Here is a 24,145-nt window from a genome sequence, read left to right as displayed (position 1 = left end):
GACTCCCCAACAGTGCATGTTTTGCATACAACCTCACCTCTGCACCGGTGGGGTAATTATAAGTGACTCCACTACATGGAATCCACCTAGCTGAGGCACTAATTACCCCACCGGTGCATAGGTGAGGTTGCCTGCAAACCATGCACCGTTGGGGAGTCATGAGGACAGGTTTGAGAAACGCTGCTCTAGACTACTGATGGTTTTGTTATGCATTTCACTGAAGGCAATGTCTGATTTGGCTTTTTCATCTCAGACCTTTTCTGTTGCTTAGGTTTGTTATAGGTTACATATTTTTATTTTTCCGTGTGTTATTTCCATTTGTACTTGTTTGTTTACTTAAGGCTGCGTCTACATTTGTTGAAAATTGTGTGCAATTTCGCACAGTGCAAAGCTGCACATAATGCTCTCTAATTGTGCCAAGTAGTTCTGCGTAACTCCACAATTTCTGCGCTTTTGAAAGATAGAATACCCACTGCATAAAATCTCCTGCGACTGCCATTGACTGCCAACAAGTGCTGGAGGTCTATGGTGGGTGAAGTATGCATTAAAACTGACAAATTCATGAAATCGTCTTAAGCTGGCCACTAACGGTCCAATTTCTAGTGAAAAATCGTTCGAGCGATCAGAAATTCTGATCGGACGAAAAATCGTTTACTACACCATCAACTAACCGTTCATTGCTTCCTATCTATCACGACCACCAAGAAAATCCAAATTTTCGTTCGACGAAAATTCATTCGGGCGACATTTTTTTCACTCGTTCATAATTGATTGTGTCCACCAGTGGAGATTATTTACAACCAATCCGATCAGAATTTCTGATCGCTTGAACGATTTTTCGCTACAAATTGGACCATTAGTGGCCAGCTTTATGCAAGTGTGATCCTTGCCCAATAGTTTTTAAATTTCTTTTATTGAACTTCACCTTCACACCCATATAAGGGAAAAAAAAAAACAGTTGCTGAATGCTCAGTTTTGGTTCCATGTGTAGTCCACATTCACCTGTAGTGTCAGCAAACTTAGGTTCCACACTACAAACCACAAATGGGCTTATGGAAACATGGTGGCTTTATATCTTTTATTTTCTTGTTTTATTTTCCCATGCACCCCACCCCTCCATTTGTCATGGTTATTTTAGGGTAGAAAATGCATCCAGTTGTGCATTCAAAATAACATCCTCCAAGGCAAAAGCAATCGATATTGCAAGCACTACAGTGAATTTGAGTGGCAATTTGCTTGTACCGGTAGTACTTTTAGCATTTTCTTTCTTTGTTATAGGATGGGGTGAATCTTGGCCAGAGACTCCAGCGCCACCTGTAGATAATGGTACATCTGCGTGGGGGAAACCCATGGAAACTAGCAGTAGCTGGGCGGACCAAAATACAGACATGGCTTCTGGCTGGAGCCGTACTCCTATTGGACAGCAGGCTCCAGGAAAACCCGGTATGTGTCATTAATATTTAAAGCCTTTTCTGAAGTTTTCCACAGATAAGTTGAGCTGCTTGAAACATTGTGAACCCTTGAAAATCAGGTGAGGTCTCGGACCTAAAACCGTGAGCATTTTAAAGGGTCCACAAACTTTTAAGCACCATTGTATCAAACGTGTGGCCAATATAAACTTAGATCTTGGGTCTGCAGGTCCCAAATCTATGCAAGACAGTGGCTGGTGTGGAGATGATATGACTGGGCCTGGAGCCCGTTCCAGTAACTGGAATGACGACGACGTAGAAATAGGAATGTGGAACAGTAACGCCTCACAGGACGTCAACCCGTCTCTGAACTGGCCACCATTCGCTAAGAAAATGCCTTTAAAGGTAATTATGAGCGCCTACTTCGTATTATTCTTCATCTAGTTCAATACCTCTTCTTTACAGGAAGACGTCTGTATTTTGAGTTTGTTATATTTTCAGCACAGTTATAAAAATCTAAGAAATTTAGGGACAAATTTTGGGACAATCTTGTAAATGGCAAGATTTAGTTTTCTTAATTGAAACAAGCTTCCCAATTTGTATAGTAATTATCCATGTACTCTTGAAGTGATATTTTCACTGGTGGAGCTTCTACAGTCAGAATGTAAATGGAGAAAAATGGCGCTATTAAAGGAGAACTATAGCTAAAAATTGTAAAAGACATATAAATTGTAGATTTCTTACAGAGTTTAAAGGGGAACTTCAGCCTAAACAAACATACTGTTAAGTTACATTAGTTATGTTAATTAGAATAGATAGGTAATATCTTTTACCCACCCTGTTTTAAAAGAACAGGCAAATGTTTGTGATTCATGGGGGCTGCCATCTTTGTCATGGGGGCCGCTATCTTTTTGGTTGAAAGGAGGTGACAGGGAGCATGAGACACAGTTCCAACTGTCCTGTGTCCTGATCACCCCTCCCAGCTGCACACGCTAGGCTTTAAATGTCAAATTCAAAATGAAAAAAAAAAAAAAATGCATCAAAACAGCAGAATGAGAACATCAGAAATCCCATCATGCTTTGCACAGCACAAGGGGAAAACTGCCCGGGCAGTTTTCTTCTGTGCAGCTAAAAATGAGGCTTGTATAAGAGAAACAAAGTTCTGATGCTGTGAAACTGTTAAAGAAACACCAAGCCTTTTCAGTGCTGCTGAGTCGATCATTAGTCTGGAGGTTCACTTAAAACTCACTAGTGTATAAATTACTTTTTCCCAGTGTTGCTGTTGCTTACAGTGGGTGGTTAAAATCTTGACAGATCTGACAGGTTTTGAACTAGTCCTCATGGGGGACTCTCTTGTATTTCTTTGCAAACGCACGTACTTGAATGGTAGTTGCTCGATCCAGCTGTCTAAATAGTGTGCAAACAAGTGGGAAGGCTCTTTTTACGTATCCTGTCCAGGCAGTGCTCAGTGAATACTGAGATCTGTCAGCTTCGTTCTACCTGCTCTAAAGGACAACTGTAAAGAGAGGGATATCTATCTATCTCCTTTTAAAAAATACCAATTGCATGGCATCATGTTGATCGTCTGCCTGTAATACTTTTAGCCATAGAACCTGAACAAACATGAGCAGCTCAGCCATTGCTGACATTGTCAGCTCTGACAAGATTATCTGCCTGCTGCATTTATAAAATAGTAGCCGTTCACTGCCCGTTTAGCGATGAGCAGGGAATGGACAAAAAATGTACCTTCTGCACTTTAATGGAACACAGCCGTAAGGTTTGTATCTGCCTGGACTTGGTCCTACAAGCAGTTAGTGTATGAGAAATGTTTTTTAGTCTTAATGAATTGATTAACATGCTCCATTTCAGGGTTCCAGTGCAGACGATGTGCATGGATTGTAGCAGGACCGGCATTAGCTCACACCGTGGGCTTCTGCTGGACTGTAGCAGGTCCAGCATTAGCTTACACACCGTGGGTTTCTGCTAATGTCCAGCAAACGCTAGACCTCCGGGTCTCTAGGAAGACTTCTAATGACTTAAGCTTACGCTTTTATTTCTTTCATATTTACTCCTACAGGGAAACATGAAAAATGGAAACAAACAGGATGACAGCTGGGTTAACCCATTCGTAAAACAGTTCAACGCCTTGGGATTTCCAGTATGTCTAAATGCTGAGATTTGTTGAGTTTTGCAAAATTTGCGAGCTGCCCTTCAACATTTTGTTTTTCCCCTTTTTTGCAGAGTCAGTCATCTGATGACCCCTCACAGAGCAATAAAATGGATCTTTCTGGAGGTGGGTTGTGCGCACGTGTTTTGTTCTGATAGGTTAGTTTTATTGCTTTGTTGTACTCAGTGAAAGGGAATCCTTGCGGAGTGCATTGCTGGCAGTAGGATCACATGGCGTGACAATTGCATAACTCCATTAGACTTTGGTATCTGCTGTGAGGAAGTGTTCGCTCACTTGTGGTATTTGTGTGGCTAAGTGAATTACATAATTGGCCTTCTGTATGAAAGTGCATGGACTTTCATTATATCAGCTGCTGAAGACAAAGGCACCTAAATGAGTTTACAACACTTCACAGCAGCAGCGTTGCTCACCCCCTAGCTGCAGTGGTGGAACTGCACTGCTAGACACGTTGAAGCAGACATGGACTCAGAACTTCTTCTCTGCTCTAAAACACAAGCAACAGCATAAAAACCTTTAAACAAAACATTTGTTTGTTACAGCTGATACAAATCCTAAAATAAATCTGCACTGTTTGCACTTCCTGATTCATGGAAGCAGCCATATTGTTAACAGCCTGTGCTTTCAAATGAGCTTATCTGCCATCTCTGCCATGGGCAGTCATGTGACACAGGGGAGAGATCAAATTACTACTTGTGATTAGACACAAATGAGGAGGAATTACACAGGCTAAACTCTAAATACATACAGGGTGCCTTTCTCGGTTTTCCTTCTGTCCCGTGCAAAAGTTCAGGTCCACTTTAAGAACTCTTGCACAGGACAGAAGGAAAATGTAGAGAAATGTACACTGTGTGTATTTAGAGAGTTTAGCTTTTCTAACTCCCCCTAATCTGTGACTAATCATAAGTTGTAATTTGATCTCTTCAGCTGACTCAGCAGCCTGCCACGGCAAAGACGTAATTAGTAAACACAGGATGTTGACAATATGTCTGCTTCCATGAAGCAGGAAGTAGACAAATTTGTATAAACTGTAACAAATGTTTTTCTTTAAGGCCCAGTTTACACTTGAGATCACAAAACGCTAGCGTTTTTTACGCGGCTAACGCATACATGTCACTGGACATTTTCACGTTTTTTGAACGATCGTGATTGAAATACATTTCAATTGCGATAGCTAAAAGCTTGAAAATGATGAATGTAGCACGTTTTGTGTTTAGCACTAATCACGAATCGCTGGCAATGACTACCATAAAGTTAACATTGCGCTGGCGATTAGCAGTAAATGCCCGCTAATCATCTAAGTGTGAATGGGCCTTAAAGGTTATTTAGCTGTTGCGTACTAGGATGAAACCGAGAGACCCCGAGGTAAATAGAACTTTCCCCCATCTTGTGTAAAGTTCTTCCCAAAAGTGTTGTAAGCATTCACAGAGACACTGTGCATGTGGAAGTATACCTGAGAAATGTACATTGTCTGCTGGACTTGAGAACCAATTTGGTAGACACTGCTTGAAGCTGTACTACATTAAGCATGTGGCCATGTCACAGTTATGTTTTTTGACTTAAAGTGGATCCAAGATAAACTTTCACACATTTCATAATTGTGCTCCTTACATAAATTTTATAGGGCAGTGATGGCTAACCTTGGCACTCCAGCTGTGACAAAACTACAAATCCCATCATGCCTCTGCCTCCCTGAGTTATGCTTACAGCTGTCAGACTATTGAAATGCCTCATGGGGCTTGTAGTTCCACCACAGCTGGAGTCCCAAGGTTAGCCATCACTGCTATAGGGCATTCCTCAAGTCAAATATTTTTTTTTTTGTTTTAATGCCCTAATTCCCTATAAACTAAACAAGTCGCGCCCACAGCTCCTCCAGCGCTTAGGCATTCTGAGTCCCATGTAACAAGTGCTCATGGGAGCTCAGTCTGGGAGGAGGAGCCGTCACAAGCTAGGAGCTGCTGAGATTTCAGAGGCAAGGAGGAGGAGTGGGGAGTTTTAACACGCTTGAGGGGTGGAGATACAGAGCAGCTTGGCTGTGTAATGACAAACAGAATATGGCTGCTCTCATTTGATCACAGGAAGAAATAATCATATACTGTTGAAGCTATTTGCAGCTAAGATGTACTGTGTAAACCATCCAAACTTTATGGATCTATAGACAAGTTACTTGCTATAGTTAGTTTATCATCTCGGATCTGCTTTTAAGAATTTTTTTTTTTAAAGTGTTTTGTAACGATCTGCTTGTTAAAGCTAGACTTATTTGTTTGCAGGGCTGTTGCCAGACAAGCGGATGGATATGGATAAATCAGGCCTTGGTGTTGGGGATTACAGCAGGGTGGTTGGGAAAGGCCCTGGTCCTCGGCATCTTTCCAAAGAGTCTTCCATGGATCACAGTCCTTATTTCGATAAGGTTAGTGCTTGCGCTCTCATGGGAATAAAGTCAATTTTATCATGTGTCCATGATTTAGAATACTGTGTGCGAAGCATGCTGGACTTTGTAGTAGGAAAATGTACAGACTACACGCTGGGAAGCGCCCTAAATAACACTAAACAAGTAAAACCGTGTTCTGCTGCTTCTGCCTCTCTGGGAGTGAGGGTGAAAAGGTCTGTCCCTCTTTTGTGAGTCACTCTGTCTGCAGTGTTGTGTTCTGATCGCAGAGCAGGCTCATTCCATCCAACTTCAGTAAACCACATTGAGCTCATTCTGTTTGTATATGATAGAACAGGTAAAAATGACTTGGTGTTAAAACCAATGGGGCTTTTAAACACTACCATTGCTATGCTTATAAGCCACATACACACCTTTTATTGATGTCACCAGTGGGGGATCAGGACCAGATCCCTCTGGGGGACATCGCTGGGCCGGGCTGCACACACGCATGTCTGTTGTGTAGCTGATGACGCGGGGATGAAGAGCAGTACATGCGTGACGTCACATGCCGGGTGGGTTAGCGGCACGAACAATGGGATCAGGGCCGCTGGGGGTGAGTAGATCCGCTTGGCGGATCTCTCACGGGTTGGGTGGGTCTCGTGGGTTTGCAGGCTGCCGTACCCTCGCATGAATTTTGGCCGAGGCAGTAGTTATTGCCCACCTCAGCCGACTTAAAGAGAAACTCCAACCTAGAATTGAACTTTATCCCAATCCGTAGCTGATGCCCCCTTTTACATGAGAAATATGATTTTCACAAACAGACCATCAGGGGGCGCTGTATGACTAATTTTGTGCTGAAACCCCTCCCACAAGAAGCTGTGAGTACCGCGGTACTCTGGGCAAACTGCCACAATGTAACAATGTTCACAGACAGAAAATAGCTGTTTACAGCTCTCAAACAGCTAGGAGCAGCTACATAACCTGCCCACAGTAAAAATGTCACCATGTAATGTCAGAATGTAAATCGGGGAGAGGAAAGATTTTACAATGAGCAAACACTGACTAAATCATTTATACATAATTATGGTAAAAAAAATGAAGCACTTTTTTTACTACATTATTTTCACTGGAGTTCCTCTTTAACCTCCTTGGCGGTAACCCCGTGTGTGACACGGGGTAAGCCGCCGGAGGGTGCCGCTCAGGCCCTGCTGGGCCGATTTTCATAATTTTTGCTTTGCTGGACGCAGCTAGCACTTTGCTAGCTGCGCCAGCACTCTGATCGCCGCCGGCCCCTGCCCGATCGCCGCTATCTGCTGCGGCGCGGGCCCCCCCCCCCCCCCCCCTCCAGACCCCAGCGCTGCCTGGCCAATCAGTGCCAGGCAGCGCCGAGGGGTGGCCCGGGACTCCCAATGACGTCCCGACGTCAGTGACGTCGGTGACGTCATCCCGCCCCGTCGCCATGGCGACGGGGGAAGCCCTCCAGGAAATCCCGTTCTATGAACGGGATTTCCTGATCGGAGATCGCCGAAGGCGATCGAAGCGGGCGGGGGGATGCCGCTCAGCAGCGGCTATCATGTAGCGAGCCCTCGGCTCGCTACATGATAAAAAAAAAAAAATTTTAAAAAAAAACTGCTGCGCTCCCTCCTGGCGGTATTTTTCATACCGCCAAGGAGGTTAAAGGGAAGGTTCAGGGAAACCTGTAAAAAAATAAAAATCCCTATCCACTTACCTGGAGCTTCCTCCAGCCCGTGGCAGGCAGGAGGTGCCCTCGCCGCCGCTCCAGAGGCTTCCGGTCGTCTTCGGTGGCCGACCCGACCTGGCCAGGCCGGCTGCCAGGCCGGGCTCTTCTGCGCTCCAAGGACGGGCTCTTCTGCGTCCCACGCAGGCGCGCTGACGTCATCGGACGTCCTCCGGGCTGTACTGCGCATGCGCAGAACTACTGCGCCTGTGCAGTACAGCCCGGAGGACGTCCGATGACGTCAGCGCGCCTGCGTGGGACGCAGAAGAGCCCGTCCTTGGAGCGCAGAAGAGCCCGGCCTGGCCAGGTCGGGTCGGCCACCGAAGACGACCGGAAGCCTCTGGAGCGGCGGCGAGGGCACCTCCTGCCTGCCACGGGCTGGAGGAAGCCCCAGGTAAGTGGATAGGGATTTTTATTTTTTTACAGGTTTCCCTGAACCTTTCCTTTAAGTCAGGAGTGTGTACAGGCCTATAAACTGGTTCCTAGTTGGTCCTGTTTCCAACTTCGCCATTATAATCACACTACGGCCCCCATACTGCAGAGCGCAACAGAGCTCTCCATCCACTTCACTCTCTGCATGGGCCTGAATATAAACTGAGATTTGATACAGGAGGCTAATTTTGAAGCCCACCAGTCTTGGTTTGCACTGGAAAATATATGGTATATAAGTTTGCATGATAAGGGAATAATCATTAGTGGTATAGCCTGGTAAATGAAGAGCTGCTTGCACACATTATTTAGAAGGCAGGCTGTTCTCACCTGAACCTGAGGACTGCATGGACTTTATAGCATCTTATGCTACGGGGATGTGCCTCTATCAAGAGACAGCTGTGTAGAAGTGATATGAGCAAGCTACACGGCAATATAGAAAGCTTCATAAAGTTGTACTCACTTCAGGCTCACTACAATTCATTTTCAAACAAATTACACGCGAGTAAAGAATTGCAGTGGCTGATCTAACGTGACACACTTTAACCCTTAGACTGCCTGCTGATTTAGAAAGAAAAAGTGCCAGCTGTTTTTGTATTGTGTTTATTGAAGTGTACCGGAGACAGATTAAAAAAAAAAAAATCATACATAGATGGGGCTTTTTCCAACCCCCTTCAGGCTGATCGCTCCCTCACCGTCCTCCTGTGCTGTCTGCGTCTTCCGCTAGGTGGCCCGGTAATTCTGCAGGCCGAAGCGTTCAAAGACCTCTCCCGGCGAAGGGGGGGGGGGGGGGGGCGCGTGCATGGCCGGGCTGAGATTTGAGATGATTGAGAATTATGCTAATTCTCTCTAAAAAATCTTTTGTAAAATGGACCAATCAAAGCATGCAGTGGAAGCATTTGACTGGTCTCTTTTCAAGCTGCATAGATTTGCAGAAAGTTTGCATCAACCTGGCAATATTTGCATATCTCAAGCCAAGCATAAAGTTTGCAGTGATCCAAAACTTTCGTACCAAACGCGTACAGACATCTATTCTTTTAAAAAACTCCTATACACATCAGTGGTACAGGAAAATGGAAACAAAGTCGCCTATAGATGTCAAACACAAATGCCTTTAGATGGTGGCAGTGAAGGGGTTAATTTTTAGTGGCATTGCTTTACTTTGTAAGCCTCACTGGGCAGAGTCCTCTCATCCTGCTGTCTCATGGTGGTACTTTTTTAAGTTTGCCATCTGCACCCCTTATTTGTTTAGCTCTGTGTAACATGTTGGCACTCTTTAAAAGAAGATTGGAAATATTAATAGATGGAGTAAGGGGTTAATGCCTGTTCTCCCTGCAACTTAATTACCTACTGTCATTAGAATGCTATGGATCCTGCCATCTTGATATTCTCCTGAAAATTCTAGCTTCAGCATATAAGGCCTGGAACCCACTAGAACAGTGGTTCTCAAACCTTTCTGGGTGATGCCGCCCTTGATGGCTTGGACAATTTTTCAAGGCACCACTTGGCAAAAACTGCCGAAATTCCATTATGACCTTTTATTAGGAAACACCCCCGACCAAGTGCAACATCCCCCCCCACCATATACCACCCCCACCGACAGCAACCCCCTTCAAAATAGTAATTGACCCCCACTTATGGAAGCGTTACCCCCTCCTAATAGTAATTGACCCCCCACGTTAGGCAGCACCCCCTTGAATGAACATAAGCATAAGTCAATCTTGTGGAGCACATAGACATTTCCTCACGAGGGGACTGCAGTTAGCAACACCCCCTTTAATTATGCAGCATCACCTCTGCACCTATTCCAGATTGTAAGTGATCCCTATTAGCTAGACGAACATTTCCTTACCTATCCAGAACAAGGCGCACTGATCCGTGGCCCCACCCTGATTCCTCTGATGTCCAACTTCAACCACGGCTGCCGGGACTAAAGGTGAACTGGCAGGTAATGCAGCGGCATTGTATATCAATGTGCAGTTGTATTACCTGTTGGCAATGCACAAAGGATGGGTATAAATACAGAGGCTCACCGGCGAACTGCAGCACTCAGTTTGAGAACCCGTGCACTAGAGAGATTTCAGCCATATGTTTGCCGACGATTCCAAAAGTGCTAGACTAATGAAAGTCAGTGGAGGTGACCCCACAGGAGCAATTTGCCACATTCTCCCTGCATGCAGCATTTTCAAAGCGCTTTAATAGGCCCCAAATCGCTTTTCCGGAAATCGCTTTGCTTTTAAGGGGCAAAATCGCTCTCAAAATCGCTGGCTTTTTTTTAAGAGCGCTTTGGGATCCTAAGGTGGGCCTAATGTTGATCCTCGGGCTGTAATGCTTTGAGTCATTCTATTAGAACAGGCAATCCGCAGATCCAGAACATCAGAATCGTGTTTCTGCAGTGGTTAAAAAAGAACCTCTGGGGATACTTGCCTCTGGAGAAGGAAGCCTCCTCCTAAATTAAACCTCAGGAATCCAGCGCTGGCTCCTCCGAAAACCACAGCCGATAAAGGATGTTTGCTGTGGCGCCTGCAAGATTTACCTTCCCCGGCTCCAGCGCCAGTAGCGGCTCTCCGCTTTGGCTCCGGCGGAAGTAGCCGAGCCCGATCAGGTTCGCTCTACTGCGCAGGCTCGAGTTACCTGCGCAGTAGAGCAGACCCGATCGTGCTCAGCTATTTCCGCCCAAGCGGAGAGCCGCTACTGCACCTGCACTGGATAGCGGTAGGTGAATATTTACCTCGCCAATGTTCGTTGGAACCCTCATTAGGATCCAGAGGCTTTCCCCTCCCGACATAAGTAGCCTCCAGAGGTTTTTTTTTCCTTACGGGTATTCTTTGAGGAATTTAGAAAGCACGGGTATTGTAGGCAGAAGACAAACATCACAGCCAGGAAACTAGTCTACTTTAGACTGAAGTAAGATGGCAGCTTGCATAACGCTGTGACAGTTGTTTCTTCCAAGTCTTTCTATATGTACGTCTGCTCTCCCTCCTGCCAGTGTCTAACCCTCCAGCATTAATCATTCCATATGTGTGTTGCAGTTACCCTGTGTTTTTGTTATGACATCCTTGCTTTGCCCACTGCACTAACCAGCTCTGTTTTCTGCCTCTCTCCCCCCTTCTGTGTCAAAACTGCCCCCTCTGTCCTTTTTGCTTTGTAATCCTGATCTCCCTATGTTTCCTCCTCCTCCTGCTCTGCTGGTCATTGCATCCATTCCTCCTCCTCTCCCCTTATCAGGATGGCATTTTAGCAGAAGAGATCCAATATCTGCAATTCCTTCTCAGTCAGGCCTTGAAGCTAAATAGTACAATACCTGCTCAGTCCCTTGGTTCTTTCACAGGGCTGGCAATGCCAAACGTCAGTTCTGTGAGACAGGTGAGTCTGCCCGGGGTGCACCTTTCACATTGCTGAGCTCTGCCCCGGTCCGCTGGACATCAGTAGCGGACATTCACCCTCCTGCACGGTGTCACTCGATCTTCCATGTACCGCACATATACGAGTAAGGATACAGTGGGATATATTTAGGGAAACCTTTTTGTATGTATGTTTTAGGCGTTTAAAGCTCCTCTGTTAAACGAATGGGAATAGAGTGTCAAATGAAGATGAATGTGTAATAGTCTGGCATCATTGCCTTCCGTGTATGTCCAGCGGACCTAGTGCTTTGCTGTTTAGGCACGTTTTCACATGTCCTTTGTCATTAAGCAGTTTACTCATCTCCTGCCTGTGTTACAATTTATCTTTCAACAGAATGGCAATCCCAGTATGTTTGGTGTTGGCAATCCAGCACAAACTCGGGGCAATCAGCAGCCTCAATCGCAAGCACTCAACTCATCTCAGCCTAATCTCCGTGCTCAAGTGCCTCCGAATGTTATGCCCCCTCAGGTAGGTTCCACTACTGCGGACAAAATTTCCTAAGCTTTTTAAAGTGTACCTGAGCTCTTTCACAGGACAGAAGGTAAACGGAAAGAAATGCACCCTGTGTGTATTTAGAGAGTTTAGCCTGTCTAATTCCCCATCATCTGTGCCTAATCACCACTGAAATTTGATTCCTCAGCTGTTTCAGCTCAGGAATCACCCCTGCCATGTCAAGTCAGCTAATTTGTAAACACAGGATGTTAACAATATGTCTACTTCCAAGGCTTCCCTGAACCAATCACAATACCTGTAATGAATGGACATGACCCTGATCAGGGGCTATGTCCATTCATAAGTAAGAATGTAAATTCAAAACAACAAAACAAAATGAAAAACGCACGCATGTAAGTACGTACGTTACCAAAAAGCAAAATTTATGTATGTCATGAGGGTATATTACTGTAATTTTAGTACATAAGGGCTTACAATTGATGAGACAAAAAAATACACCTTTATTTCCACATAATATATTGGCAATATACATTGTACTAGGAACATAATTTAAATGTTGTGATAGCCAGGACTAATGGGCAAATAAAAAATGGGTGGGATTTATTTATAGTCTCATTGCTTATTTTAAAACTATAGGGAATGGAATTGGAGAAATAGTGTGTTTTTTTTTTCTTTTTTTGTGTGTGTATTTGCCTATAAAATGCATAGAAAATAAAGTAATTACTGAAAACAAGAATCGCTCACAAAAAGCCTAATTTGTGGTGAAAAAAACAAGATATAGATCATTTACGTGTGTGATAAGTAGTGATAAAGTTATGGGCGAATGAATGGGAGGAGCGCTGACAGGGGAAAATTGCTTCTGTCCTGAAGGTGAAAAGACATGCAGGCTGAAGTGGTTAAGAGCAGAAGAGACCTATTTTATATAGGCCTGCCGATAATTGCGATCGGTTGGGTCTGACACTACTGTAAAAGATATGATTGTGGTTTGTTTTTTTTTAGTTTGTTTTTGTTGTTGTCCCACAGTCCTCTCCTCTAGTCACGGTTATAGATATGTCTTTCAGTTTTACCCTGTCTCAATCACCACTTTGGTTATGGTGACACTGATGACAGTTTTCCTGTGTAAAAGCCAGCATGTCATGAGCCCATTCCTCTCACCACAATGGGCACAGAAACCCACAGAGCGTTCTATCTCTGACTTCTGAACTCCAGAGGAGGCATGGCTGTTCATACTGCAGATAGTGTTTGGGGAGGTGTGGCTATATGGTACACAGTGCTATGGATGGATAATAATTAGAATGCAAATATTCTGGGATTGTGTGCAGGTTGGAATTCAACCATACTGCAGGAAAATCTGGAATATATGTATATCGTTGATCATTGCTAGTGCTGATGAATTGTGTACAGTCTGCATGGATCTTGTTGCAATTTTGTTTAGTTGTGCTTTTTTGGTTTGTTTTTTTTCCTCATTAGGTCCCTCCTTCCTTGTTGAAGTATCCGCCTAACAATGGGGGCCTCAATCCACTGTTTGGACCCCAGCAAGTAGCCATGTTAAGCCAACTTTCCCAACTAAGTCAGCTTTCCCAGATTTCTCAGATCACCCAACTGCAAGTAAGTAATCATCCTTTTCCCCGGGCCTTTGTCTGTTTCTTTCTTGGGAAGGGTTTTTAAAGAGTACTGAGCCAAAGCTCAGGTACAAAATCCGATACTTTGAGAGGGAAGCCTCAGGATCCTATTGATTTTTTTAGCTATAGCTATAGATCCTGGTATGCAAAAAAGTAAGGCGAGTTTTGGGGTGGGAGTTTTAGGAATGCCAATAACTTTTGAGTATAGTTTACAAGCTAAAGACCAAAAGTCTTGAACCCTTTCGCAAGGAGGAATTTGATTGGTCCATTTCAAGCTATGTAGATTTGCCTACATACATAGTGCATCAATTTAGACTTGTTTGTATTTTGACCATTTGTTTTCATAATGCCAGATATCATTGACACATTCCACATTACAAGTTCTGGTCTTTGTAGTTCCCTTTATATATGCTGGTTTTATTTCAATATTTTTTTTTAAATTCTATTCTAGCGGTTATTGGCTCAGCAGCAGCAGCAGCAGCAGCAGCAACAACAACAACAACAACAACAACAACAACAGCAGCAGCAACAACAACAGCAGCAGCAGAAAGTGCAGAATCAGAGGGGCAGTATGCCGACCAGTATGCGGCAGCAGCAGGAACAGGTGGGTGGATATACACATGTACTGTTAGTCTGTGTGCATTTCTCTAGGATGCCGTGTCACCCTTGTCGCATCATGTCTAATGAGGAGTTTGGCTCTTTAGGCCCGGTCTCTTGGTATGCAACAGTCCCGCCAGCTCGATCCCAGCATCTTGATGAAACAAGCTATCCCTCCCTCCCAACAATCAATGCTTCACCAGCCTCCTATGAAGTCCTACCTGGAAAATGTGCTACCCCACTCTACTCCAGAGCTTCCCAAAGTCCCATCACCCATCAACAGTTTCAATGGCTTCTCATTAGGTAAGTGTGATTACATTGACACCAGCAAGCAGGAAGCGAGGGGTTCTTTTTCTTACAGATCCTCACAATGCTGAATATAGGTAGAGTGTATGGAATATTTTACAAGTGTTTTTCTTTTCTTTCTTCTAGTTGATATCTTTGAAAGACAAAAAAAAAATTAAACCAATATAAATTAAAAAAAATGTTAATCCGGTTTAGTCTCCAATGCAGTGACATATCATGGCATTATTTGTTTTTCCTTTTTTCCCCAAAACCAAGCTTTATTGGTATCAAAAGCAGGGACAACATTACAATCCTACCAAAATTACTGATCTAAAGCTTGGTAACTTCTAACAACAACAGATAACAGTACCTGATTAGATAAAGGAGTATTATAAAAGGTACATTCAGTAAGAATATTGATAGTGGGGAAGGAAATGTAGCATGATCGAAATAAAGAGCAAGGCTCAACACCGGCACCCAACAGCCCAAAGCCGGGCCCTAATCCACAGCAATTTTCAAATCTACATTTGACAAGGTCCATGTAGATCATATAGCATTATATTTAGTAATTGTGCCCCTATGTTGGTACACAGCTTTTCTTAGGGGTAAAACCAAGTTTACTGCCCTTATCCATTCACTACAGGAAGGAACCGTGGCGGTGATCCAGTGGCATTATTTTTTTTTTTAAAGCTTAACTAAACGCTGGAATAGATGTCTAGATTAGTGCTGACTAATGCGGCACTGCTTTGCATGGCTTCCCATCCAGAGAAGAGATATTTGCACATTGTAATTGAAGGATGTATGAGTTCATAGTCTCCACTACTGCTGGTATTGTACTCTGTTCAGTGTAAAGGAAGATGACATATAAACAATAGAATTAGTGCAGTACTTTTACTCTGAGGAGCCCCACCTAGCTGCAATAGCCAGAATATCTGTGGTCACAGCTCTGAAGTAGGAGACAGGCAACTGGCAGTAGAAGGAGCCTACACACCTTTGTATTTCAGAACATAGCTTATCTGTCCTTTAGCAGGCTCTAGTCCTTTAGTCAGGCTTTGAAGCAGAAGTGAAAGTCTCTTCTCCCTGTGTTATACCTTCCTGGATTTACCAGATATGAATTTAGGCAGTTGAATTGCCCATCTATTAAAGGACCGCTGTCATAAAAAAAAAAAAGTAAAATACATTTCTACACATAGATATGAAAAGTACATTTCTCCCAGAGTAAAATGAGCGTTGACAAATTTTTCTGCTATGTTGCAGTCACAGTAGGTAGTAGCACAGCAGGTAGTCTGACAGATCTGACTGGTTTTGGACTAGTCCATCTCCCTATGAGGGATTTTTCAGTATTTCCTTCATTCTTTACAAATTACCTCCCTAAATGTGGCTCCCTACTTGTTTGCACACTATTTTGCAGTTGGACTGATAAACGGCCACTCAGTGTTTTTGAAAACAAGGAAAACTGTGGTAATCCCGCATGTTGAGATGTACTAGTCCAAAATCTGCCAGATCTGTTAGATTTTTACTACCTACTGTGACAGCAACATAGTAGAAAAGTAACTGGTAAATATTTTTTTTTTCTGTTCTAAAACATTCTGTACCGAATCCAGCTAGCCCCTCGGTTTAGGTAGCCTGTTTTTGTTTTTTACAGTATATTGCTGGCTCGGGTTCTTATTAAGTGCCCCCGTTTGTCCCTGTCTATAAATTATGCATTAATGTCTGTTGTAGGCTTGAACTCAAACTTGAATGTAAATATGGAACTTGGTGGTATGAAAGAACCACAGTCCCGTCTGAGGAAATGGACTACAGTCGACAGCATGTCTCCTAATACTTCACTGGACCAGAACTCCAGTAAACATGGTAAGAATCATTCTTTTATATCCTATATAATAAAACCCAGTGTCCCTGCATCTTCCGCCTCCTGTCCGCGTGTCCGTGTTTTTGCACTGCTGCGCATGTGTTGGGACAGGAGGAGGTCAGGGGGCGGGCAGCTGTTGGTGCAGGAGGTGGTGGGTGTACGGCCGTGCACGCATGCGCACTGACATGCGGGACAGACCTAGAGCCAGTTTTTAAATGGGCTTAGGTCCCCTAGCGTATTAATAACGAATAGAATATTCCAAATAGCGGTTAGGACTGTTGAATAAGTTACCCCTTTTATTCAGGTGAACAGTGAAATGGACTTGTCCAGGATACGGTGTGTGTCTTTCTTCCTGTTTCTTATAGGTCGTTTTTGATCTTTCCACAGGTGCTATTTCTAGTGGCTTTAGGCTTGAAGATTCTCCATTTGGTTCTTATGACTTCATGAACAGCAGTAACTCTCCATCCAGCCCTCCAGGATCTATAGGGGATGGCTGGCCCAGTGCCAAATCGCCAAATGGCTCCAGCAGTGTCAACTGGCCACCCGGTAAGATCTCCCCCAGCTAAGCCTAAGGCTCTGTTCACAGCGGTCAGTCAACTCACTGCCCATACAAGTCTATGGGCCTGTTCAAAGTAACTGAGCATGTTATTCTAGCTCGCTGCATGCAGACTTTGTAATAAAGAGGATCTGTAATGAAAAAAACACCCTCTGGGGGATACTTACCTCGAGAGGGGGAAGCTTTTGGGTCCTAAAAAGGTTTCCCCGGTCCTCCGGTGTCCTGGCAATCCAGTGCTTCGTGGTAAATATTTACCTACCGCGATCCTGTTCGTTTGGGTAAGGCGGACATTGCCGAATCTGATCATATCCGCTCTACTGTGCTGGCGCGAGTCCTTTGCGCCTGCCTGTGCAGTAGAGCGGATGCGATCGGGCTCGGCTATTTTCTCCTTCGCCCGAAACGAGGAGCCGTTAGTCCTGGAGAGGTAAATAAAACCTTGCTTGTCGGGGGAGGTTTCGGCGGGAGCCAGCACTGGATTCCTGCTATCTTCAGAAGTCGGAGAAGCCTCACTAGGATCCAGAGGCTTCCCCCTCCCAAGGTAAGTATCCCCCAGAGGTTTTTTTTTCCTTTAGAGTCTCTTTAAAGTCTATGGCCAGTCTCCATTGCAGTTCAATGTTATTATAACGCATGAGTTATGCAACTAACCACTGTGAAACTAGCCTAAAACTTTTTTTTTAGGGTTAGAAAGTCTGGGAAGTATTTGAACTTGTTCTTGTTTTGTCCTTTTTATACCCTCCACTGTATGCCACATGTATTCTGCTTGTTGTTTAAATTAATTTGGGGATGTTTGGAAATTCATAGATAAAATTCCTTAGAAAAACCAAAACACAGTCCTGAACTGGGGCAAACAGTTGGAGGGTTTTGTCCTGTTGCCATGGATACTGTTATAAGCTTGTTTTTATGTCTCTTGTGATGAGCCCTGTCTCTTATAATGAGCCCTCTGATGCTTGTTTCTAGAATTTCGCCCCGGTGAGCCATGGAAAGGATATCCAAACATTGACCCAGAAACTGACCCGTATGTCACTCCTGGCAGTGTCATCAATAATCTGTCAATTAATACTGTGCGGGGTGTCGACCACCTCAGGGACAGAAACAGTGGTGAGTAAACCTACACTTCTGTTATTGATATGTTACAAATTATCGGTTTCATTGCTGCAGTTGTCCACTTGTACAGCAGTGTGTATGTATATCACATCACTCCTTCTTAAAAGAGAGGTTTAGGTCTGCAAATATAGGTTGTATTACAACAGTACTTTGTCCAAATGTAAGGAAAAAGTTATGCGGCCTGTTTATTCTGTGTTTTTCTCTCAGAACTAACTTCAGCAGGTTGCCTTACCTTCCTTTTGTAAAATTTGTAAAACAAAAGTTGGTGAGCTCAAGGTCATTTGTGTAGCAGGGCCATAAGCAGCCAAATGGAGAAGTAAAGCCAGGACTGTCACCTGAAGGGCTTGAGACTTGATCCCCCAGGTGACAGTTCAGGGCAGAGTGCTGTAAAGACTCGTTTTGTTGCTATGGGGGGGGGGGCGTAGAGGGAGCGTAGAGGGAGGATCTAGTGGGAGTTGTAGTACAGTAGCCTTAGTGCTCAGCTAAGATGATTTGGCTGGCTGGATCTCTTATTGATACATCGGGGGCTGCTGTACACACACTAGATTCTTGGCTGTCTTGCCACTTTACCGTACAGGCCTGATTGGTGGATTGCTGCAGAGATGGTTGTCCTGGAAGTTTCTCCTCTCTCTACTGAGGACCTCTGGAGCTCTGACAACGTAGCCATCGGGTTCTTGGTCACCTCCCTAAGGCCCACCTACACCGATCCCTCATTTTAGATAGCTGGCCAGCTTTAGGAAGGCTCCTGGTGGTTTTGAACTTTTTCTACCTACGGATACAGGATGCACCTGAGCTCAGTTTTGAGCTTCATGGCAAAGGCTGTGAAAACTTGTGTACAGGTGCTTTCTCAATTTTTTTTATTTTTAATAAATTTACCAAAAATAACATAACAAAATGTGGAAAAGGTGATGCGCTGTAAATACTTTCCGGATGCACTGTATTTCCTGATCACTTGAGGCAACAGTTTAAATCTCCTATTCAAACTGAAAGGCACAAGTGTTACTTTTAACATGTGACTGTTAGAATAATAGGCATTACGCATGTTCATTAGTTTAAAAGAAAGGAAGGGGGAAATGTAACAGAAAAATCCCATCTCCAGTTTATGGGTATGGAATTGCAGTTGGTGAGAAAACCTAACCAGGTGGACTGCAGTTTCTCTTGTGCTGGGTTGGGCAGCTGGTAGAGATACACAATCCAATGGTGGTTTAAGATGAAACAAGGCCCTAGGCAAGGTATTAACTCTGGCTCCTCCTGATGGTCCTTTTAGCAATCTGAGATGGGACAGAGAAAGCTGCAGTTGGGCCCCCTGACACCCACTAGGCCCCGCCAGCACATGTCTAGGTTGCCTTGTGAATAATCCTGCTCTGACACAATCTGACTACTGGCAATTTAAATGTGGGTGATATTATGTCTGGGTCTAGTTTAAAAGGTGACTTCAGTATGTCTTAGTGTATCCCACAAGTTGTAAGCAAGGGAATGTTGTATGTAAAGATAAATTGGATTGACTGCTTTTACCGTCTACTAGAAACTAAAAATGTGTGTATTTTCAGGGTCATCCTCATCTCTTAACACCACGCTGCCTTCCAATAGTGCCTGGTCATCCATTCGTGCCTCCAATGCCTACAATGTCTCCCACAGCAGTACCGCACAAAGCACTTCAGGTACACCCTTCTGTTCCCAGTCACTGAAAGCTGGCATCATACTGTCCATGAGAACACAGCACTGCTAAATACAGGAATACCATAGGGATATTCAAATAGTCACATATTTCATAACTCAGGAGCCAGCCACACCAATACATTACAGTACATACAGTGGGTGGCTTTTAAAAAAGCCAGATAATTGACTTCTAAATACTGATGATGCTGTCTGAATTTGTTAGCATTTTTTTCAAACACCTTATGCTCTGTTTTCCTGCATTTGGATTTTGCATTAAAGCCCCTCTCTAGCCCATATTAATTGGTGGGCGCCTCTGATCTCACAGGCAGAATGCAGTCGCCCTATCACAGAAGCCAAGCCTCTAGGTGTACCTCCTACCTATGAGAAGATAGGAAATTACATCAATGTGGTTTACGACTGGCACCATGGAGCTGGGGGTCTGTAGGCTGCAGTGGTGAAATGTCTGTAGCTATACATCCTAGGCTGCTAGACTTTTGCTGACAGAAATGATGATTGGCGACAATTTTGCTGACCTTATGCAGTGTATATGCATTCTGTACTCGGTCCTATGAAATAAATAAAGGGGAGGTATAGAATGAGACAGGTCATTTTGGCTCTGTGTGGATTCTGATCATTTTGGCGCGTGTCGCTGTACATGTAAAAATGGTGCCGGGTACCAGCAAACACTGTCCACGGCATCTACAGATTGTGAATAGTTAAAGGATACCACAACTGACATGTGGCATAATGAGATAGACATGGGTATGTACAGTGCCTAGCACACAAATAACTATGCTGTGTTCCTTTTTTTCTTTCTCTGCCTGAAAGAGGTAAATATCAGGTATGTAAGTGGCTGACTCAGTCCTGACTCAGACAGGAAGTGACTACAGTGTGACCTTCACTGATAAGAAATTCCAACTATAAAACACTTTCCTAGAAGAAAATGGCTTCTGAGAGCAAGAAAGAGATAAAAAAGGGGGAAATTCTTATCAGTGAGGGTCACACTGTAGTCACTTCCTGTCTGAGTCAGGACTGAGTCAGCCACTTACATACCTGATATTTACCTCTTTCAGGCAGAGAAAGAAAAAAAAGGAACACAGCATAGTTATTTGTGTGCTAGGCACTGTACATACCCATGTCTATCTCATTATGCCACATGTCAGTTGTGGTATCCTTTAAGTTGTGTAAGAAGAGGCAGTAGCCGGAGCAGGCCTCGTGCCTGAAGGCCACGAATGAGGGTCCCGGTGTGAAGCTTCGTCCCATTACCCGGCACCTTTTTTACATGCACTGTGTAGAACCACAGCACTTGAGATTCCCACAGCATCCCAAGGGACAAAGCAATTGCCCAAATAATGGAGGATAGTTGCATACAGTTTGGCTCCCAATGACCCCTTAGTGAGCCTGTATTGTTTGGGCCACAGCTAGTAAATTATCATTTGGTGCTAGAGACCTGTTTTCCAATTATAAGAAACCGAGCCTATTGGAAACGCACAGTTTTTGTTAAATTGCTCTCTATTTATAGTGTCCTGAGCATAATTTCCACCTTTTTTTCTTTTACAGTTAGAAACAGTGATCCTAAACCTACTTGGTCTCCTGGTTCCGTCAATAACACTTCCCTGGCTCATGAGCTGTGGAAAGTCCCCTTGCCATCAAAAAATATCAGCGCTCCGTCCAGGCCTCCCCCGGGGCTTACCGGTCAGAAGAATCCCATCTCCGCCTGGGATAACGGCTCCCTGCGACTGGGTGGTGGCTGGGGAACTTCTGATTCCAGATACACGCCAGGTAAGATGCTCAGAAGATCCTACTGCAGTGATGAACAGTTTCATTTGTGTTTTGGGTGTGAGTCTCTACAAAGGGGAGTAGTTTGTTTACTGTAAATGCCATTTTTGACAATTAATGGTTATCCTGCCACCTTTTGGTCAAACTAAGGTATTTGATAGCCATATCTGATTTCATTGCCCCTGGCTTCTTTTCTTTTACAATTAGTATTGCTTTAGGGCAGGGGCCCACTAGGAGTCACCAAAGCCTTTGTGATTTGTTAAACATCTTCAAAGCAAGTTGAAGGAATGCGATTAAGTTCTGGGAACCTGATGTCCAAACCAAGGCCTTTCCACCCACACAGTCCAAGCCTTATTGTATTGAAACCAGCCAGCAGGATGTGCAATGGCATCCTGGTCCCACACCCTCCTGCATTCTGATTGGAAGGTGTGAATGCCAACCTGCCCACTTAACTCACTCCATGGCTCAGAGCAGAGCAAATTGCAGGTTTGGTCACATGACTGCCACTATTTACATCCTAAAGTATTTGGGGACTTGAATAGTCTCATTTGTGGGAGGCACTACTGTGAAACGTAAACTGACTTTCATTAGCAGTTTCGGAGTTGAAGCGCTCTTGGATCATTTTATCCATTCTTATTAACGTTTATCTTCTCTTGTCAGGTTCCGCCTGGAGTGAAAACAGCTCAGGGAGGATAACGAATTGGCTTGTTTTGAAAAACTTAACACCTCAAGTGAGTAGTGACTCCTGCTACTGACCTTTAGTCATCTTATCCGCCTGTTGTGCATGTTGCTGCATGTTCACTGGTCTGCTTGTGTCTTTAGATTGATGGCTCCACCCTGCGTACTCTGTGCATGCAGCATGGACCTCTGATGACATTCCACTTGAATCTGCCCCATGGCACTGCCCTGGTCCGTTACAGTTCCAAGGAGGAGGTAGTAAAGGCACAAAAGTCTCTGCACATGTAAGTGTCATTTCTTACTGCACTTCACTGTTCGACTGGGATTTTCAGCAAGGTGCAGAAAAGTAAGAACTGGAGATGGCCAATGACATGCAAGTATTTCATTTTCCCAAACAAAATTATGCAAATGTATGCAGCTTGAAAATGCAGGCGAGGATGAATTTGATTGGTCCATTTTTAGCTGCATACATTTGCATAACTCTGCATCAATTTGAATTGTTTGCATCTAGTTGACCAACCCTAGTCAGCAATGCACAGCTGTTTGATCGAATGGTTTTAGTTTCTTAAGGGAATATGCAACATTTCTTTATTTTGGTTTATTTGTAATATGTCATTTGAAATGGTCAGTGCTAAACACAGTAGCATTTTCAGTGCTGCTCTTCTGTCTCCACCTGGACACGTTGTATGAGCTGAAGTGTTGCGTCATTGTTGCAGTAAATAAGTCTCAAAAGTTAGCCTTATGCAGGTCAATAGCATCTGATGATAGGATAATCCATACACTAATGGATGGCCACCAGTTTAGAACATCAAATCCTTCCACACACTAGACGGGTTTTTAATAGATTTTACCATAAAATTGATTGAAAATCTGTGGAGCTGCCTACCTGGCCTCCAGATCTCCCCCTCCCCCCCCCCCCGTTGTCATCAGCGAGCCTAACGCTCATCTGTCCACCAGCGCTTGTCACTGTGTATTCTATCTTGGAGCACCTGTGTCGTGTGATAAACGCTAGAGTTCCAGTGCGTTTACCGCCGGGCCTCTAACATTTGTCACATGACTCCTCAGGACAGAAGACAGAGTTGCGGCATGGAGAGAACACATCTGGTACGGCAGAAGTAATGCCTGCGGACATGTGAGTTAGCGCTGCTGCCAACGCGCACCAAATCGAACACCGCTACCACCGCATTCCCGACCACCGCCAATTGAGCAATATCAGTTTCGCACAACTACCCGAAATCTATCAAGGCATTTGAATACTGAGTGGTATTGAGTGATGCACAGTTGGATTGATAACTGACTAGGCATTAATAATCTGTCAGTCATGTCAGTAGGTGGAGTTATGTTTCTGTTTTCATTTTTTTTTACATCTGATCAAAATTTGGTGTTAGTTTAAATTTAAATCAACTCCTGAGTGTTAGTAGTGAGTAACTGTTACTTTTCTTCTATTTTGATTTTAAAATTAGACCTGTAGACCAACAGTTATATTTCCCATATATCAAAAATTATATTATGTAAAATAATATGCAAGAATTTTCAAAAGAAAGTTCAAGCTGTCCTGAGTCAATGTCCTCCGGGCAAATGTGCACACCACTGCAATCCTACAATCGCAATTTCACTTAATTCCTCAGTAACCTTCACTGTGGTTTGCTAATGGGGGGGTTGAAACAACCTTGCCTAGGTCACAGCACAACTTTTGCATGCTGGTGTCTTATCACTTAGGTGTCCACTGTTCCTGAGGATCTTAATAGTAAAAGGGGGATGGAACTGCAAATTGAAAACTCTTGTATCCATTGCTAGGTTACAAGAATAGTTAGTGTAACACAGTTTCCCCCCAATTGTTTTCTTAAAAATAGATACATTTATGCATTACCTGTGTCTATGTCCAGCGCCTGTATTCCGGAAGGTGCCAAGTTACAGGAAGCTCTCATCTCCTTATAGCTCACTCCTCACTTCCTCCCTCTTAGGCCTAATGCACACCAGAGTGGTTCTGCTGCGGTTTGCGATCCGCTTGCGGGTGTGGATC

General features: G+C 44.0%; 1 protein-coding gene across 3 annotated transcripts in view; it reads left to right on the top strand.

Annotated features, from left to right (window-relative positions):
* The window catches only part of TNRC6A (trinucleotide repeat containing adaptor 6A), a 147,418-nt gene that overhangs the window by 109,741 nt on the left and 13,532 nt on the right, over nt 1-24,145 (top strand). For 2 of the 3 annotated variants that reach the window (XM_068244261.1, XM_068244260.1), the window contains 16 exons: nt 1,279-1,443; nt 1,639-1,814; nt 3,487-3,567; nt 3,651-3,702; nt 5,865-6,004; nt 11,871-12,005; nt 13,461-13,598; nt 14,064-14,216; nt 14,317-14,512; nt 16,217-16,348; nt 16,734-16,892; nt 17,860-18,000; nt 19,557-19,667; nt 21,226-21,447; nt 22,105-22,175; nt 22,267-22,406. In XM_068244261.1, the coding sequence (XP_068100362.1) occupies nt 1,279-1,443; nt 1,639-1,814; nt 3,487-3,567; nt 3,651-3,702; nt 5,865-6,004; nt 11,871-12,005; nt 13,461-13,598; nt 14,064-14,216; nt 14,317-14,512; nt 16,217-16,348; nt 16,734-16,892; nt 17,860-18,000; nt 19,557-19,667; nt 21,226-21,447; nt 22,105-22,175; nt 22,267-22,406 (2,212 nt within the window). The remainder of the gene's footprint in view (nt 1-1,278; nt 1,444-1,638; nt 1,815-3,486; nt 3,568-3,650; nt 3,703-5,864; nt 6,005-11,870; nt 12,006-13,460; nt 13,599-14,063; nt 14,217-14,316; nt 14,513-16,216; nt 16,349-16,733; nt 16,893-17,859; nt 18,001-19,556; nt 19,668-21,225; nt 21,448-22,104; nt 22,176-22,266; nt 22,407-24,145) is intronic. The other variant, XM_068244262.1, reaches the window with a different exon arrangement.

Source organism: Hyperolius riggenbachi, chromosome 7 (assembly GCF_040937935.1).
Source record: "Hyperolius riggenbachi isolate aHypRig1 chromosome 7, aHypRig1.pri, whole genome shotgun sequence".
Taxonomy (NCBI): Eukaryota; Metazoa; Chordata; class Amphibia; order Anura; family Hyperoliidae; genus Hyperolius; species Hyperolius riggenbachi.
The sequence above is the reverse complement of the archived record's forward strand: the minus strand, read 5'-3'. Positions and strand labels throughout refer to the sequence as shown.